Consider the following 19309-nt stretch of genomic DNA (forward strand, 5'->3'; position numbering starts at 1 on the left):
TCACAATGAGGCAGATGAGCAACTGTGCAGGGGCGGGGGGAGGGCGGGGGAACACCTGCCCCGTACTTACATGCTCCATCTTCATCGTAGTTGCTGAGGTCAAGGTTAATCGTTCTGCTAAACTCTAGCACATTGCACCACTGGTCTTTGTTAATAACTTTATATTTTGATTGCTGGTGGAGGGAAAAGTAGTATGAATTACTGACACACACAATTAACAAATGAGATGGTTTCACCTGCTGTAACAATCAACTTAATAAAGTTCACGAAGGTTAACTCTTTCCATCTGAGGTACGCTAAGCACCAATCTAACCACTGGACCACCAGGGAAGTCAGCCCTCATCTAGGAGAAGGGTGAGAGAGAGCAAGAGGGGAGCTTCAGATGACAATTTTCATTACAAAAATATTATGGGGGCTCAACACAAAACAACAAATACATCAAAAAACACAATTTTACATCCCCCAGAAGTGAAATTTCTAAACTGGCAGAAACCCTTTTACGTAAAAGAGCGATAATTCCTATCCCACAGAGATGTGGCAAGGATTTAAAGAGATAACTTCTCTAATTCACGTAAAGTACTTTATTTAGTGCTTGGCACACAGTAAGTGCTAAATAAAGAGTTGCTCCCATTAATAGCCCCTGACATGAACGGCATGCTCACTGTCAACTGTTAGCTTACAGCGCACGCAGTGGTGGGCTGACTCAGCGAGACCTCGCTAAGTGCTGCAAGCGGTCTCAGACCAGGCGGTCTAGCCACTGAAGGGTTACTCCTCTAATAATTCAGAACTTGACTCTGATCATAAAAGAACTCAGAATAGCGATGAACTAGTTTTTCTCTTCCTCCCAGACAAGAAATATGCCACGTGCATATTTTAAAATACAGTATTCCTGTATAAAGATTTAAAAATAAAACCCAGTCCAACAATGTTTAAAAATCCTCGCCACTAAAATCAGGAACACTGGAAAACAAAACAAGTACTTAAAAGCAAAGAGAGCTGCACCAACGGTTTGGAGGATGCAAACACAAGAAAAGCTCAAATGAAAGGATTATTGTGCCCTTTTCAAAGAAAAATGCAAACTAATATAAGAGAGAGAACAAAACACAGACCACAAGTTTAACTTTCTAAGCAACTAAAAGCAAAACCCAGTCACCGAAACAGTTGATGGTGCCCCTGGAACTGTGCGAAGTCAAATTTGCTGGCGGCAAGGTCTTCAGCTACAGAACCCTTCACACCCGGGCTCAAATTCTGCCCAACTCTCTGAGAACAGGAACCTGTTTCTACTCATTTTCCAAACAAAGCTAACACTTCTTAAGGCTGTCAGAGAAACTGGAACAGATCACCGGTAAATATGGGTTGTCACAAGTACAAGTAAACAAGTACTTCTTATATTAAAAACTAGTTTTTATACCTTTCTTTGGGAGTCCCAGTTAGTAATGCGAAAAGCAATTTTTAGTAATAGTTCTCAAAGAATCCTTTCAGTTGGAAGTTTTTCTGGACCATTACACCAAGTAAGTTGTAAGGAAGATCATTTCAAGAGTGAAGCTGGAGTCAGGGGAAGGCCCAGGATCTTCTCAAAGATGCAACACCCTCATCCTTTCAAGCAGAAAGCATTTTTTAAAGGGGCCTGGGACTGGAGGGCAAGAAGGATGCTCTATATGACATGACAACCCATGTAACTCAAACTTACATCTCAGATTCTTTCAGGTCCTGCAGAGTTATTACACTGCAACAAAGCCAGTTCTTAATAACCAACAGCTCAAAATTTCTATCACTAATACTTAAAGCAAACGAACGACAATGAGAGAGGAAAGTGCTGGATTACTTCTTACACAAATGTGAAGAAAATTTAAACTGCAGGAGATGCTGTCTGAAGGAGTTTGCCACTTAGATTGATCTAGGTCCCCAAGTTACTTGGAGATAAGCGTAGATAAGAATACATTACAAACTTAATTTAGTGAGAAGGCAGGTGGCTGTTCTCTAACCTTTGCTTCAGAAAAGTAGAACTTCACCTAAAGCCACAAAAGAAAGTAAATCTTGTTTTACTCTTTTTATGAAGAGCAGGAAATCTAAACAAAAACTAGCTTTTAAAATGGGGACAAGAGAGGAAAGGACAGAGCCGCGCTGTCTCTGATGTGTTTGTACTGGGGAGCGATGCGGCACATGCAATGCACACACGGGCACACTCAGAACGCAGGGAAGTGCTCACTGACAGCAATTACATCACCACAGTTCCTACAGGCAGAAAAGTACAACAAACAGAAAATTACATAAAAGAGTTAAATAAAGTATACTTGGTTGTTCTAAGCAAGCAAACATACATTCCATAAAATAACAATTTAGTACCTCTAAGAATTGGTGAAAAACTGGAAAAAGGGGCCAGATTTTTCCTAATAACAGTCCCAACATGCACTTGGCAGTGTTTATGTCTAGGCTGCGCTGGTCCTTTTCCTGTTTAACAAACAAAAACAAGGATGAGCCAGGTGCCCCCAAATAATAAATCCCAATAATCCAAATTTCTGTTTTACTTCAACAAAAAAATTAGTAAACAGCTCATTTATCATACACTATAAAAACCCTGAATTCAGACTAAGGTGGGGGAGGGGAGGTAGTCAGGACACAGTGGGAAGAGTAAATGGTTTTGTACTATATAATTTTACTGTGAGAAAGAGTCATGTCAACTGATTGATCACCCTAATGCAAAATACATTAGTTACATGGTAACAATCTCTATATGATTATTTCATGCGATAAATAAAAATCTGTAACTTGCTGTTTGACATTTATGATTATTATCAACATCATAATTACTGATCCCAAAGCCCGTAACTTGACTAAATGGAGTTTAAAGGTTTCTAATTCCATGCTTAGGAATCAGGTTTCCTTGATAAAAATCATTTTTCCACCAATTTTTATTTCTTTGGTAAATGTTTTTCTTGTAACCTAAAAATGTTGTTAAATTGAGCTCATAATGAATGCTGGGGCTCTGGAGGGTCTTCCCAAATCAGAGGATGCATTCACTCCCCCACTCTGGGAGAAAGCAGTCTGTCTATCTGTTACAGTCCTTACCTTGGAGTCGCTGGATGTGAAATCTCCTAGCAGAACACCCCTGACTAACAGTCAAGTGAAAGACAACATTGCATAAGGAATCCAGAAAACACATTTACATAAACCTGAATATGGGCAGATTAAGCTCATTTTACTTATACTCGCAATTAAGAATCCTAATTTCTCACTGAGCTTTCTTACAAAGTTCCATTCGGGAACTACAGGTGGGCAGTTTCTATGCAAAAGGACAGAGGACGTGGGACCCTAGGTGGTAACTTTATGTATCCAGAGCTAGCCTCCTCGTGGTATCTCAACTTCAAAGAAAGTTTGCAAAAGTAGTTTTCTACAAAGGGAAAAGGAAAAGTGCCTGGCTATCCCACATGGGGTGGAATCTAGATGTTCACCAAATTACGGGGTGATGCCGTGACCACCACTGTCAGCCACATATGCAGCTACACACACCTCCTCAAAAAATTGTTACCGCAAGGATTCTAACAGTGAAGTGCTCTTTAGTATACAGAGAATTTCTGGCCGTGACACTGAATTTTAAAGTGACGGACTTAAACAATACAGCAAATGTAAGGGCCTAGCTCAACAGCCAACAAAGTAGATGAAGATTCGGGAAGATGTGTGATGGGTCTGTCTTTTGGTCCTGGTGGTACAGCACAACGACCGTTCACCCACCGAGACCAGGTCAGATGGCTCCGAGTCAGCCTTCCCTGTTCTGGCCACACAACTGAAGTCTGAGGATGGCGGGGGACCCCCATTCCACAGTGCAGTGCCAATAGGGGCCTCCTCTCTACAGCCTGCTCTGCGGTCCCCGGCCACGCGTATCATCCTGCTCAGGGCTGCAGTACTCACTCCGTGGAGAGGACGACGGCAGGCAGGAAAGGTGCCCTCGAGGGGGCCCACCTTCTGCCACCAAGCCTCACAGGTCTGTGGCACTGCACGGGCTCTTGCTTCTGCGGTGCACTGTGCAAGGAAACGGAAAGCTTCCTCTCACCGTGTCACGCGGGTGTGGCAGCAACAGCACACCCCACTATGGAGCATCCACAAGGAAAACGAGGGGACTGTTGAAAACACACACGGCACCTCAGGACCGGGCCCCCAGGTCACCTGCTGAACAACAGCTCCGGCAGCACTGGGCTGAGGGCACGGGCGCTCTGGAAATGCTCTCCCTTGGAGGAGTTCGTAATCCTTCACTCAACCTAAAGTCGCTAGTCTCGCCCTGATAACATACTGTGCCTTCTTCCAACATCATCCATGTCCCCGTCACAATGGACATACACTAAGGTGACAAAAAAAAAAGATACAAAGGACCTGGACAGACTCTTTGAAACAGTGCAATCATCTGACAAACTGATGATCATGAAGGATTTCAATGCATGTGTTTGGCAGCAATGCCAAAACATGGATGAAAGGCATCAGACTCACAGGACTGGAAAGCTGAACAGCACTCACTTACTCCTGCTCTGCAAGGGTGCCAGCCAGCAGCTCGCAATCACTAACACCATCTTCTGCCTAGCAAATAAGAGAGAGATATTATGGATGCACTCTCGATCTCAACAGTGGCATCTCGCTGATAACCAACATTGCCTGTGGGTGGACGTGAGGCTACCTGCAAATGACCATGACTGGGGGCATTCCGAATTCCTGGGGACAGCACAGCTGAGAGACCCCAGAGCAAACAGCTACTGAACAGCGAAATGGAGACATGCCCAGGGGGTTCTCTGACAATGATCCTAATGGCATTCTCAAAGGGCTTCCCAATTAAAAGTGAAATGAATCTCCCAGAATTCTATGAAGCAGCCATCAACATTACAAGTATTTTAAAAAAAAAAAAATCACCTTAACAAATTCAAGGAATACAGCAAAGACATCTAGAAACCCCTCGCAGGAAATTCAAATAGTACACTGTCAACACCAACGCTGTGGACTCTGCTCGTGGAGCACCATGGAGCGAGTGGCAGATTTCTGCATCTCCAGGTCAGAATTTAAGCAGAAAGTACCTTGAGACAGGCTGTCCAGAGTCAATAAGCATCCCCAGAAGGCCCACTGAGGTTAAAGGAGAAGAAGTGAAACTTTTCTCCCTGCCTGCCTCTTAACTCAACTTTCATTTTCTAAGATAACAAAATAAAAAGCAATTTTATTTTTCAAATAATAATAGGAACTGAACAGGTTCTATGCACACACCAAAGATGTACTAACCCCATACAATACACAACTAGATTCTGCCTTGTGGTCTTCCTTAAACACAGATTTTAAAATTCAGTTACAGATGAGATCAGTCCTCTTATTTGCAGCTGCAAGACCAAAGGATCCTTCTCTGAATATTCTATGAAGTTATGTTTCGTATATGGAATGCACTACTCAAGCTAAAGACTACTAACACCTAATGTAGAGTAGAGAATAATGAAGTTTTACCAAGTTCTGATTTGACGTTCAAAAATGAAAACAAATATTGCCTTTGTTTATGTTAGACTGTGTCTCCAACACAGGTCTTCCTGCAAGATGTGAAAACTAAGCATTTTTTTTCTTAAATGGCACCAATGACACAAACTGAATCAAAGTAATTAAACAGTTAATTGTCAATATGCAAATATAAATATATTACAAAAATTAATCTTCAAACATCTAGGTATCCAGATATGCTGTATCATCGACCCTTGTGTCAAATGATCTACTTCCAATTTTCACAGTTTTAATAGCTTAAAGACTTGCACTTGAAAAGGGGAATGTTGAATTACTAAAATTATAAAGAAAAAATCTTCAACATTAAAAAAGAAATCCTTAAGATTTTCGAGAGAGACTAGATGAACTTGAGAAACAGTGTATAAATGCCCATGATCACAAACATTTTAAATGGCGACAACCAAGTCATAAATCAGTACATGAAATCAAAAGGTCTTCACTGAAGACCTGTAATATAGGTCACGGAACTCTCATTTGAGACCACAGGATTACAAAATAGAAAGAGAAAATGCAGTCTTCCTTACCACAGTTCAACAAACATAAGGCAAAAATAGCGCTAAAGAACTCAAATCTTAAAGTGGTTGTTTACAAAGCTGAAAATACAGCAAATCAGTTTTTTGAATGAGAGTTTTTTTTTTAATACACATTAAAAACAAGCAAAAAGGTCATAAAACCCATGAGTGCCCTCCCACTGGGAAAAGTGAAACTAAACCATGATGCTCTCAGAACTTACCCCAGCATAGTTTTCAAGTAACAATGTTTGCAAGGCAATTACTTAATTAAGCTCAACTACTGACAATTCCTTTAAAACAAAAGAAAAAGAAAGATCTGCCAACAGGCATAGCCTCTCCACAGTGTTTTGTATGGCATAGATTCTATTACTGTATGCACTACTCTTGGAAGGTAAATTATTATTTGAAACCTAAGTAATGTCAGCGAAGAATAATTCAACAACTATTTCTAATTCTGTGGTTAACTTTTACTGAGAACTTAAACTGAGCCAGAAACTGTTTTAAGTGCCTCATACTTCAAACTCATTTAATACAACAACCGTATTAGGATAGGCATCGTTATAATCCCCAATTTATAAATAAGGAAACTGAGGCAGAGGAATGAAATGACAATCGATAAGAGCTGGGGCTTGAACCAGGAGTCTGATTCCAAGCCTGAGCATTTCATCGTGTACTACCAATCCACCTCCCCGAGAAGGAAGGGGGGAAGACAGCTCTCAATGTTAAGAGACACACAGTCCAATTCGCTTCACAAACAACTGCTGAGCAAATCTGGGCAATAACCGAACAGTAATCTTAAAGGTAAAGCTGACAAGATGTCCAGGGTAACAGACCTCAGATTAGATGACCACATATTCCTCCTACTTCTGTCCTCGCCCAGGCCCACCTTCTGTTTTCCTCATAATTTACAATGAAAGTACAAGGTAGAAGCAGAGAGAAGTACGTACGTGTGTGTGTCTGGTGCGTTGGGGGGTGTGTGGAAAGGGAAATTAGACAAACACATCGGTTAAGAAGTAAGAAACTGACTCAGGTTAGAAGAGAAAATGAATCAAATGGTCAGAGCAGATGTCAGATTAGAGCTAGGCAGAGTTCTCTGATAACAGGGGGTGTTGAACACAAGACCCAGCAAAATTTTCCTTCGCAAATTCTATGAGTAACATCCACAACCATTCCATTAAATGGAAGCAACGTAGACGTTGGCTTTCACCTGTGACCTCTTACACTTTCTTGAAACACCTCCTCAGAAACTAAACAAAAGCACTGGTACCTGGAAAAGTGGGTGCATCAAGGGACAGGCTGTGAGGACTGACTTGTAACAAGAGATTAACTGTCACAGGATCACCTCTCAGGAAGGGGGATTCCCACTGGTACCTTCGGCCTCCACAAAACCCTCCGTTACAACTTCTTCAAGCTTTACTGCAAGGAATGAAAAACAAGGACTTGCCCCTAGAGGAATCTCCCATTCTTCTCTTGCTCACTGCCCTTCCTCTCCTTCACCCTGAAGGCCTCCCTTCTCTCCATCCAGCAATTCTCCACCTCAGTCACGTGGGAGGGCTCCACTCAGCTCCCATCTCCCCAACCCCACCTCCGAGCCCACTGAGGCCTTGCCTCAGTCCTCCCCATCATTCTCGCCTTCCTACACCAAGGCTGTCGGATGCAGCACTGCTGGAAGATCTCCAATAACGGCATCACCGTCAATTCATGGTGTCCACTCTCAGCCAGATGCCAAGATGCTGCTGCTATCAGCACTTCACTCAGCCCAACATTCATCCTTCTCAGAACCCCAAGAGGCAACCCTCTGTGGCTTTCAGCACAGTACCCTGTCTCTGCCCCAGAGAATGCAGAAAAAACAAATTTAACTCATATTTAATAACTAGTCCCAGATCAACCAAAAAATTCACTATATTTAGTCTTTTTACCTCATTCTATTTGTCCAATCTTATTCTCACTAGGTCCTTTTAAAGGAGTCAAGGCAAAAACGGCTGTTTTACTTAAGGAATCCATACAACCATATTTGTTTATACAATAAATAAAATCTACATTAGGGGGAAAATGCTAAGCATAAAAGGGTTCAGACAAAATTCCACTTGCAGAAGGAACTGGCCATTTCAGCTCTTGAGTCTCTACCCCACCATCTTCCTGGAACAGGACACCACAGGACGGTGGACAGTTTGAGTCAGGAAGGTGGTGTGGCTCCACGGAGAGGACACGGTTTGCACTCAGGGGCAGAGCCCAGGCCCTCGTGTTGTCCCCTCCTCTCTGGCCCTCAGCCTTGTCATCTGCATTGTGACAAGACTGGACCAAGTGTCCTCTTGTGGTTTCTTTCAACTCTCAAGTTTCAAGATTCTCTGCCATCCCTAAGACTACACATAAGTTCAAGTCAAAGTAAAATCAGGAGAAAAATAATATAACTTTACAACCAAGTATTATTTTTAATTGCCTACAAGGTTCTAAGGTGAGAGGAAAACAATCACACTCTTAGGATTATAATTTTGGTGGAGAGATGTTAAAAGGGGCATTTTATCACTTTCTGGTACTACAGTTTCTTTCCTGGTAATGTTAAAGGGTAATTCAGAATATTTAACACATGTCATTGTTATTTCCAATAGAGAATACTTAGGATATTAAGACTGTAACAGGGATTCTCTGGTGGCGCAGCAGTTGGGAGTCCGCCTGCCAGTGCAGGGGACGCGGGTTCGTGCCCCGGTCCGGGAGGATCCCGCGTGCCGCGGAGCAGCTGGGCCCGTGAGCCATGGCCGCTGAGCCTGCGCGTCCGGAGTCTGTGCTCCGCAGCGGGAGGGGCTGCAGCAGTGAGAGGCCCGCGTACCGCAAAACAAACAAACAAACAACAACAAAAAAACTATAACAAAGTTCAGTTCTTACTGAAAGTTTAATTTTAAAAGGTCTGCTGTGTAATTATGCGTTATTACCTCTACGAGTCATTTTTCTAGTAGGAAAAGAAAAGGATTGGAGGGAAGAAGGGGGTGGGGGGTTGAATTCTGCTTCCAACCAAGACAGAGTTAGAGAAACCAGATTCTCACCCCCCGTGCACGTCAAACAACCAGAAAACGGAACAAAATACATGAGACAATGGCTCTCACACACTGGTCAGTGTGAAGAACAGGAGTGTTGACCCCTGAGAAAAAGGATAAGTCCCCAGTGACAGCAGCATACTGTGCAGGGGTGGCTTCCAGGCCCCAGCACAGGAGGGGGACCCAGCCCCAGCCCAGTGGAACCCCAACCGACTGAGCTGGAAAGGACAGAGTTGGTGGAGTTCAAGGAGGCATATAATTGGTGGGGCAAAATACCAGCATGGGGGGAGCTGCACAGAGAGACCTGGAGACCCGCAGAATGTCTCCCCAGCCACTGGATGAGGACTTGTCTGTGCACATGTGAGAGGAAACCACCTGAGTCTGGGAAAGAATCACTGCAGAAGAGTACGCAGAAGTTGCCAGAGCTCACATGGGGCTGGGAATAGTTTCTATTTCCACCAGCCACAGTGGAAGAAATCTCCTAATACATAGTGCCTGGGAGAGGATCCTCAGAAGGGTATTACTGTCTTACTAGTGGGGCTAAGTCATCCCTAGACTGAGGCTGCTCTGGTCCAGTCCTTTCAAAGGATCGATCTGATTCTAAGCAACTTAACTATATACCAGAAAAAAATTTAAATCCAACATTATTTAAAGGAATACAACAAACCCCAGCAACCAACAACATAAAACTCACAATACCCAGCATCCAACAAAAAAAGAAAAAACAACTACTAGGAATGCAAAGAAGCGGTAACATATCGCCCACAACCAAGATAAAAATTTTAACCAAGAGAAAGAGATATAGAAATGACAGATATGATGGAATCAGAAAACAATGCTGTTAAAACACCTGTTATAAACACATTCTAGATGTTCAAGAAGGTAGAAGAAAATATTACCATGATTAGAGAAATGGATATAAAAAGACACAAATGGAATTTCTAGAGATGAAAAATATAGTATCTGAAATGAAAAATATACTGGGGCTACTAGGATTAGCAGAAGAAAAGATTAGTATTAGAAGATATAGTAATAAATATTATCCAAAGGGAAAACAAAAACAAAAAAATTGAACACAGTATCAGTAGCCTGGGGGACAATATCAAGCATCTAACATAGGTACAACTCTAGTCCCAGAAGGAAGAGAGGGGGAGAACAGAAGAAATATTTGAAGAAATAACAGCGGAGAAATTTCCTGATTTAATACAAACTATAAGTCCAAAGACCTAAAAAACTCAACAAACCTTAACCAGAATAAACATAAGTAAAATTATGCCAAGGCACACCACAGTCAACTTGCTGAAAAGCAGTGAAAAGAGAATAAAAGCAGTCAGAAAACAAAACAAGACAGTATGCTCAAAGGAATAATGAATGACACCAGACTTATCATCAGAAACTCCACAAGACAGAAGACAATGGAGAACTATCACTAAAGTACTACAAAAATAAATGGTCCATCTAGAATCTTTTATCCAGAGAAGTAGCTTCCAAATTGAAGGCAAAATAAAAGCTTAGAGATTCATCACCAGAAAATCTGTACTATGAGAAATGCTGTAGGAATTTTTTTAGGCAGAAGGTAAATGATACCAGATAGAAATCTGGATCCACACAAAAGGAAGAAAGAGCACACAAGTGGTGTATATGTGGGTAAATATAAAAGATATTTTTGCCTATTTAAAGCAAAAATGATATTAATATATACTATGATCTGAATGTGTCTGCCCCCCCCACTAATTCCTATGTTGAAACCCTGATCGCCAAGATGATGGTAATAGGAGGTGGGGTCCTCAGCTGCAGAGAGCTCCCTCCTCCCTTCCACCATGTGAGCTTACGGCAGAAAGACACCTATCCTGCTGGCACTGTGATCGTGGACTTTCCAGCCTCCTGAATTATGAGAAATAAATTTCCATTATTTATAAGCTACTGAGTCTCTCGTATTTTGTTACAGCAGCCTGAACAGACTAAAACAATAGATTGTGAGATGTATAATACATGTATAAGTAAAATGTATGACAGCAGCAAAAAGTACGGAAGGGCAAGATGAAAGTGCACTATTGTAAAGGCTCCTGCATTATACATGAAGTGGTATAATATTATCGGAAGATGGACTGTGAAAATTTAAAGATGTATACTGTAAAGCCTAGAGCAATCACAAAAAAAAAATGAAACAGAGACACAGCTAATAAGACAATAGTGGAAAAGAATGATTAAAATGGAATCTAAAAAAAACCCCTCAATTCAAAAGAAGTCATGAAAAGAGGAAAAAAGGAACAAAAACAAATGGGACAGGGCTTCCCTGGTGGCACAGTGGTTGAGAGTCCGCCTGCCGATGCAGGGGACACGGGTTTGTGCCCCGGTCCGGGAAGATCCCACATGCCGTGGAGCGGCTAGGCCTGTGAGCCATGGCCGCTGAGCCTGCATGTCCAGAGCCTGTGCTCCACAACGGGAGAGGCCACAACACTGAGAGGCCCGTGTACCGCAAAAAAAAAAAAGGGACAAAAAGAGAAATGAATAGCAGTTTAGGAGATGTAAACTTTACCATATCAATAAATACATTAAATGTAAATGGTTTAAGCATCTCAAGACATATACTGTCAGACCCAACTATGCATATGCTATATATAAGAAACCCACTTTAAATATAAAGGCACAAATAGGTTTTTAAAGAGGATGGAAGAAGATATATCATACAGACTTTAATAAAAAAAAGCAGAAATGGCTATATTTGTATCAAAGTAGACTTCAGAACAAGGAATATTAACAAGGAATATTATCTTTATCAAGATAAAAAACATTTCATAATGCTACAGGGTCAATTCTTCAAGAGGACATAATAATACTAAGTCTATCTAAACCTAATGCCTGAGCTTCAAAATACATGAAACAAGAAATGATACAAATGACAGAAGTAATTATAGTCGGAGAGTCCAACATTCCTCCCTCAGTAAATGATAGAACAGTAGGCAGAAATCAATAAGGATACAGAAGACCTCAACAACACTATCAACCAACTTGACCTAACTGACGTTTATAAAACATTTCACCGAACAGCAGCAAACTATTCATTCTTTTCAGGTACACATAAAACATTCATCACAGCAGACCATATTCTGGACCACAGATCAAGCCTCCCTGCATTTTAAGTGGACTGAAACTGTCCAGAGTATGTTCTCTGACCACAGCAGAATTAACGATAGAAAGATTACTTGGAAAGTCCTAATAGTTGGCAAATAACACAAGCAACACACTTCTAAATAACCAGTGAGTCCAAAACAACCACAAGGGAAACTGGAAAATATTCTGAACTGAATGCAAATGAATACACAACACCTCGACACTTGTGGGATACAGCTAAACCAAACAAAACAAAGGATTCAATAACAAACTCATCTTAGAGCATATTTTAGCTAAACTGAAATCTATTTGGTAATGATTAAATATGGGTGGTTGTTATTCATCATTACATAAAGGGGTTTAATTTGCTGATATTTACTGATACTCTCCTTAAACGGCAAAGATCTCTGTGGGCTGCTCCCAGGGATATGACGAAAGAAAACACGCACTCCCTTAACCTGTCAGAAAAAATGTGGGCCTGTACCCAAACTCCAAGGCCAACCTAGAGGGATACGAGGGCCATGTAAGTGAGGGCACATGTTCTCTCCGGGGCAGGATGATTCTGTGTGACAGTGGAGGCACGTGGCTTGGGCCCAGAAGCCCGATGCTGCAGAGAGCAGTCAGGGGAGAGCCTTGGCGGCACAAAAGGCAGGGAGCAGAGAGGTGGGGGCAGGCGGCAGGTTCAGCGAACTGCTCGTTCGATGTCAGCACAACACAGGCGTCTTGTGGGAGAGGAAGCCTGGGACTGGACTACGAGGGCCTGGAGGGAGCCACAGACGCGACCTGGAGCCAGAACCTGAGTCTGAGTCCTGAACCTACTGCTGAGCAACGAGGCAGCCCTGCTCCAAGTTCCCTGCTCCCCTGTGAAGGAGGACAAAACCAGCCCGTCTGTCCCTCCGCTGCAGGGGGCGCAACCGTACCACCCACACGGTGGGTGAAGCACTACATTCACGCGGAGGCGACGGGTGTAGTGGCTTGGTGAGCTGAAGGTGCCCGAGTGGTCCCAGATGAAGGAAGATGGAGGACACCCTACCGGGGTGAGTGTGGGTGAGAAGGGAGAGAATGTGGACGCAAGGCCACGGCAGCAGTACAGGCGAGGAGCACGGCCTCAACCCCAAGGCTGTGGTGGAAGCACCGAGAAAGAGGCAACAGAGGGGCCTCGGTGACCAGCAGAGAAGGGGATGGAAAGCCAGGGAGGAGGAAAATGGAACCCGGTTCTAAAGCAGTGGATATGTGGGAAAATTGGACCCTCAAACAAGGAAGTTAGAAAATATTTTCGTGAGAAGGCGTGATGCTTCTAAACAAACTTTTGCCCATACAATAGGACACTGCTGACTTTGGAAGGAAAAAAATCTCATGAAACAAAACATTTAATCCTAAAAACTATGCATCTATTCTAAAAAGCATCTGGCAAACAAATTCTATATACAACTACACAAACGCTGTTTAGTAAAACACTGCAACTGAATTTCACCATGTTACTTCTAACATCTATACATTTTCATGCATGTCCTGATTTTACTTGAAGGCTGCAAAAATTCACAAGTGAGGACATCACAGTGTACTACTAATGTGTTATTATAGATGCACCGGATGTACAGATGCACAGATGTAATAATGTGTTATTACAGATGCTCATCAGCAAATAAACCTTTGGCTGAGCTAACAGAGCCAAAGCGAAGAAAAAGTGAAAAGATCAACACGGAGGTAAGAAAAAAGAATTATTTGTCACTGAGTTCTCTGCTTAAAAAAAAAAAAAAAGATTAAAAAGAAATCATCAATCAAGAAAGCCTAGTCACCTGAACCCACCAGACACACAAACATAACAGAAACCACCATTCTGCAATAAAGTGTAATCGTACATATGGGCCGTGGACAGTGAATGAACACAACGCCAACTTATACCTCAGGATTCGTTACCTTACGGTGACCAGGCTGAAAAATACAGCTTTATGTCACTCCAGTAGAACCACCTATTCACCTACTTGGACTGGCTCACTGCGTGACAAACAAGATGATCACTTTTCAAAATGATGACTAGAAACTATGTTTGAATAACGTCCACTGAAATTAGCTTACGTTTGAAATTCAAACGATTTTCAGATACAATATAGCACCCAAAATGAAACTGGCTTTGATCTGACTAACTTATTCCAGTAAACTCAATGGGTGAAGCTTTGCTGTTTCGTGAGAAGGAAAAGATTTGTCAAGCTTACCTAAGAGACATTTAGAACAGTGTCTATTACATGCCCATTTACAAGTTACTTCCTAAGCCAATCTCAAGAGCTATTAATAGTCTGTCACTAGAGCTTTTTGCTGACATACTACATTCTTGCCCAGAATCAGTTAGTATAGAAAGGGTACACATAGAGAGAAATTCTAACTAGCATCCTGGGAGTAGCTTATTCAACTTCCTTGCTGTAGTACGTAAAACAAACCTCAAAAGGGGAGGGAGAGAGAGGGAAACATCTGGATAGGCTCCAGAGAACTCACCCGTGCAAAGTCAAACGCATATCTGTAAATAAGTTTAAAGTTTGTAGAATCATTTAATAATGATCTTAAGTAATCCAAAGTATTTCTGAGTTTTTCTGTTGTATCACATCTAGAAAAACAGAATAAAGGCAAATTATAACCCGAGTTTTTTTTTTTTAACGTGGGGCAGTAATATAAAACACAATACCAAAAGACAATAAAAACCCTGGAGTTGGAACATGTCCACGATGAGCTATTTTCTTCCTACACTTTTTATTTTAAGAAATTTCAAATGTACAGAAAAACTGAAGGCCTAGTAAATACACACCCACATACCCATCCCCTGGGCTCACCATGAGCACTGTCACATTTGTGCTCACTCTCTCACATACATGCACTTTTTTCTGTACCATTTGAAAGTAAGTTGCCAACATAATGCCACTTTACTCCTAAACACTTCAATGCCATCATCACTCTTAATATCCTAGAAATGTTAACTTTCTGAGCTAATATATGACCCATGCGCAAATTTCCCAATTTTCCCCCAGCTGTTCCTTTTCATCCGGGATCCAATCAAGGCTCGTGCACTGCTTTCAGGTATCTATCTCCTTAGCATCTAGAAGGTGTCCTGCCTTTTTTCTGTCTTTCTTGACAATGTCATTTTTTCAAAGACCAGACTAGTTGTTTTGCAGAATCTCAGTCTGTCAGATAATTTCCCTATGATTATATTTAGATTAAGTACTCATGATAAGAACTCTCCACGTGATGTCCTTCTCAGTATACCCTGTGAGGAGGCTCATAACGTCAGTCTGTCCCATTACTGGTGATATTAAGTTGATTCATTTGGTGAAGGTAGCGTCCACCAGATTCTCCACTTAAACGGTACTCTTCGCCCTTCTGAAATGGTGTGTAATCTGGGGGATGATACCTTGAGACTGACAATCCTGTTCCTCAACAACATTTCACCAGGTGTAACATTTTAGCATCTGTTGATGAGCCCTGCCTGAATCAGTTTTAACATCTGAAGGTACAAAATGGTGATTTTTCTAATTCTATCATGCTTTTACACTTACAGGCTGGAATTGTTCTATAAAGAGTTCTACTCACCATCTTTCTTACTTTCTAGACTTAAGGATTTTTGCCTTTTACTCAGTGTTATAATCTGCTACTGTCTTCATTCTTTTTAATGCATAAATTGTCCGTGTTTGGGCACTGGCCCCTTCAAGCTGGCTCCAGTGTCCTTCTGACATGTCCCCGTCAGTCTCTGAGCACGTACGTCCTCACTTTCTGGCACAAGATATTCTAGTTCACCTTGTACTCTCTCTACCCTAAACGTGAAATCAGCTATTTCTCCAGGGAGCCCCTAGTGATAACCATCTATTTTCACAGGTACGAGACACACTGTTTAGTTTTCTTAAGTAGACTGATTGGTTATTTTTACAAACTAATTTTTTGTTCATAACATCTAGCCCTTAAAAATGAGAACAAAGAGTCATCATTTTCACTGACAATATTAAAGCTTTTCAATGCTGCATGTGTACCCTTGCGTTTCTCTGTAGAGCTTTTACCTCCTACTAAGTATAGACAATACATATTACAAGTATTATCAATGTAAATATTTTACGTACTTTATAAACTAAAATATGGTTCGTAATAGAGCATACCAATGTATTTTTAGCAATAAATTTGTGAAAGCTTTTTTTTTTTTTTTGTAGCTATCTACAAAAAACTGCCCAGGATCTACTGAGATGATAAAATAACTAAAAGTCAAAAGCTACAGTAAATATTTCATTTCTATAAGTCTACAACAATTTAGAATGTGCTTTATTTCTTCCTGATGTTTTTGAAAACTAGAAAAGATTAAAATTAGACTATTTTAGAAGTCAGAAAACCCTCCTTTAAGGGACTGACATGTAAGCTGAGAGCTGAAAGACAGGTGGAAACTAGATGTTTTTGGAGGCGAGGGCCTTCCACATTAAAGGAACGGTATGTGCAAAGGCCCAGTAGCAGAAGGGAGCATGCTAAGTCCAAAGACTAAAAGAAAACCACTGTGACTAGACTGGGTAGAGTAAGAGGGAAAGTGGTCCAAGATGAAGCTGAAAGGGAGGTAGGGCCAGACCACAAAGGGTTTTTGTGGTCCACAGTGGGGTTTTTTGTTTGTTTGTTTTGGGAGGTTTTTTTCGAATCCTAGAAACAATGGAAGCCACCTCCTATCATGGGAGAGACCGTGATCAGGCTTCCATCTTGAAAAGCCCACTCTGGATCTCTGTGGAGAAAGGTTAAGGAAGGAAAAAAAGAGACACTGATTGATAGCCTAGTTATAGAGATTTACTGCCAGAACCCAAATGAAGGTTGCTGGAGGCTAAAAGGATGCACAAGAAAGCAGTAAGCAGAGCCTGTGAGGCAGGAGTGGGAACAGGGCTTACCGTGCACTGGGCACTCTACTGTATGGCTCGATTTTCTTACCAGGTATATAAATAATGAATAATATTTTATTAGTAATAATATGGGGGAGGATCAAAGAGGAGGGAAACCAGCTAACCCCAAAACATCTAAGGCCAAGGTTCCCCTCTTCAGTTGGAAAGAAGGTTAAGGATGAAAACCACAGGAAACTGGCCAGATTTGGGCCAGTGGTTTAGTTTAGTTAGTCCTGCCCAATGAAAGGAAGAAGAGCAGTTGTTTGTTTCAACAGATTCTAGAGCAGGAACCACTCATTTAGATGACCACTGCATAGCTAAAAGAAAATAAAGTCGCTACAGGTCAATATGACGTTCTGCAGCGTGCCTGGAAGCAAGTCCAGCCACACTGGCAAAGACGTCCCTATGTCTGCAAGACGCTCAGAGAGCTCACCTGGAGTGTCAAGCATAAAATGCCCAAAGTAAAATTTTCACTTCATGTATCTATTAAGGATGGGTTAGAGACGATACTGTCAATAAAGGGTTTAATCTGCTTTAAAAGGGGTCCTGTCCTGCGGAGACTGTGGACTAACCCCCATCAGGGAGACAGGCCGTTGAGTCACCCTGTCTGAACCGCAGGTTGCCATCTAGTGGCCACTCAACAAGGCCATCTGCAGAGGGGCTCAGTTCAAACAGAGGGCCTGTGAAGAAACAGGCTTGGCCTGAGACTTTTCAGAAAGCAGCCACATCATTCAACACATTTCCCCCTGCTTTTCTGTGTACCACGTACAAGAAAACTTGTGGTAGTCATACAGTGACAGTGCCACACCACTAAGGGGCATCTTTTCCCATGAGAAAATATGCATATACTGTGGAATGAAATCATTGCTTATTTGAACTTTGCTGCTGTAACACAGTCCAAAGCAACAGGAATCAGGATAATAATCCTCAAAGGTTATAAAATCAAAGGTAGCTCTCTCCCATTACCCTGGGACAGCCTTTGCCCCTTCACTTGGTCAGCCCAAAGGTATTTTTCCAGCCCATCATCAGTTCTCTACAAAGTTAGCTACAACTCTAACACACTTTTTTGGGGTTTTGTTTTGTTTAGCTTAAACACTCTATAAGCTTAATTCATCAGAGGTAACCTTAAACCACATGTTGGAACAAGGCAATAAAAAAAACAGTCAATTAAAACAAGAGTTGGGAATTCCCTGGCAGTCCAGTGGTTAGGACTCGGTGCTCTCACTGACAAGTGCACGGGCTCAATCCCTGGCCGGAGAACTAAGATCCCACAAGCCGTGTGGCCAATAAATAAATACATAAATCAATCAATCAAGAGCTGTGCCTTCTCTGAGAACGACTGCGGGAACTTGGGGATAGATGTTCCCTACCAGCTGCTGTCACTGCTTCCAAGAGTCACAAAACATGGCCCTGGAGAGGCCAAGCACACAACTCCAGATGGCATACAGAAGACTGGTTTCTGGGTGCCCTGGGGAAAGCCACATTTCATCACTTCAACGTTCCTGGTTTTAGGGACATTACCAGGGACACCCAGAAAGTGGCAGAACCGATTCAAAACTCTCTGGTTCCAAATCCCATGGGTTTCCTATTGCTAGCATGCGCTCACTGTACAGCTGTAATTTTTTTAGAAGAGGTTTTGTTATATACACTTTAATTCCAGCTTGAGTCCGTAAAACTTCACTGGACAGGTTTAATAAAGCCAAAAATGAGAAAAAAAGAAAAAAATCCAAATAGAAGACAAAATAGATCATTCAAAAGATGGACTACTTTCCATCTTTAGAGCATATAAAGGATTAGCCTCTGAGTTTTCTTATTTATTGGGTGCAAATACCTTATAAATACAAGTAGCATAAAGAGAAGTGACCTTATTACTTTTGGATATTTTGCCTGAACACTGCTTCCAAGCTCCTGCCCCAAATGGACTTTGTCTTGTTCATGGCTTTTGTTTCCCCAGGACCTAGAATTCTGTGCTTGGCACACCACTGCCACTCAAATATTTGCTGAACAAATGACGAATCTAGGGAGGCAGGAGGGAAAGGGGGAGGAAGTTCTTAAAACTTGAAATTGTACTATTTTTGAACTACAAAGCACCTTAAAGGTTATTGTGAGTAATCATCTTCACCTCACTGATGAGGAAACTAACCTCAGAGTTTCATCTCACAGAAGAAAGCAGATTCCTCAATTCCTTTACAGTGGATCAGGTCTGTTACTATACCGTAAATTGCAAGGGCCAAGTGGCAGC

At 41.8% G+C, this 19309-nt stretch overlaps 1 protein-coding gene across 7 annotated transcripts in view; it reads right to left on the minus strand.

The window, feature by feature from the left end:
- DCUN1D4 (defective in cullin neddylation 1 domain containing 4) overlaps window positions 1–19309 on the minus strand; it is a 68753-nt gene that overhangs the window by 3340 nt on the left and 46104 nt on the right. For 6 of the 7 annotated variants that reach the window (XM_060012564.1, XM_060012569.1, XM_060012567.1 and 3 more), the window contains 3 exons: window positions 14672–14780; window positions 2347–2451; window positions 71–173 (listed from right to left, as the gene is read on the minus strand). In XM_060012564.1, coding sequence (XP_059868547.1) covers window positions 71–173; window positions 2347–2451; window positions 14672–14780 — 317 coding nt within the window. The remainder of the gene's footprint in view (window positions 1–70; window positions 174–2346; window positions 2452–14671; window positions 14781–19309) is intronic. The other variant, XM_060012566.1, reaches the window with a different exon arrangement.

This window comes from Delphinus delphis, chromosome 5 (assembly GCF_949987515.2).
Source record: "Delphinus delphis chromosome 5, mDelDel1.2, whole genome shotgun sequence".
Taxonomy (NCBI): domain Eukaryota; kingdom Metazoa; phylum Chordata; class Mammalia; order Artiodactyla; family Delphinidae; genus Delphinus; species Delphinus delphis.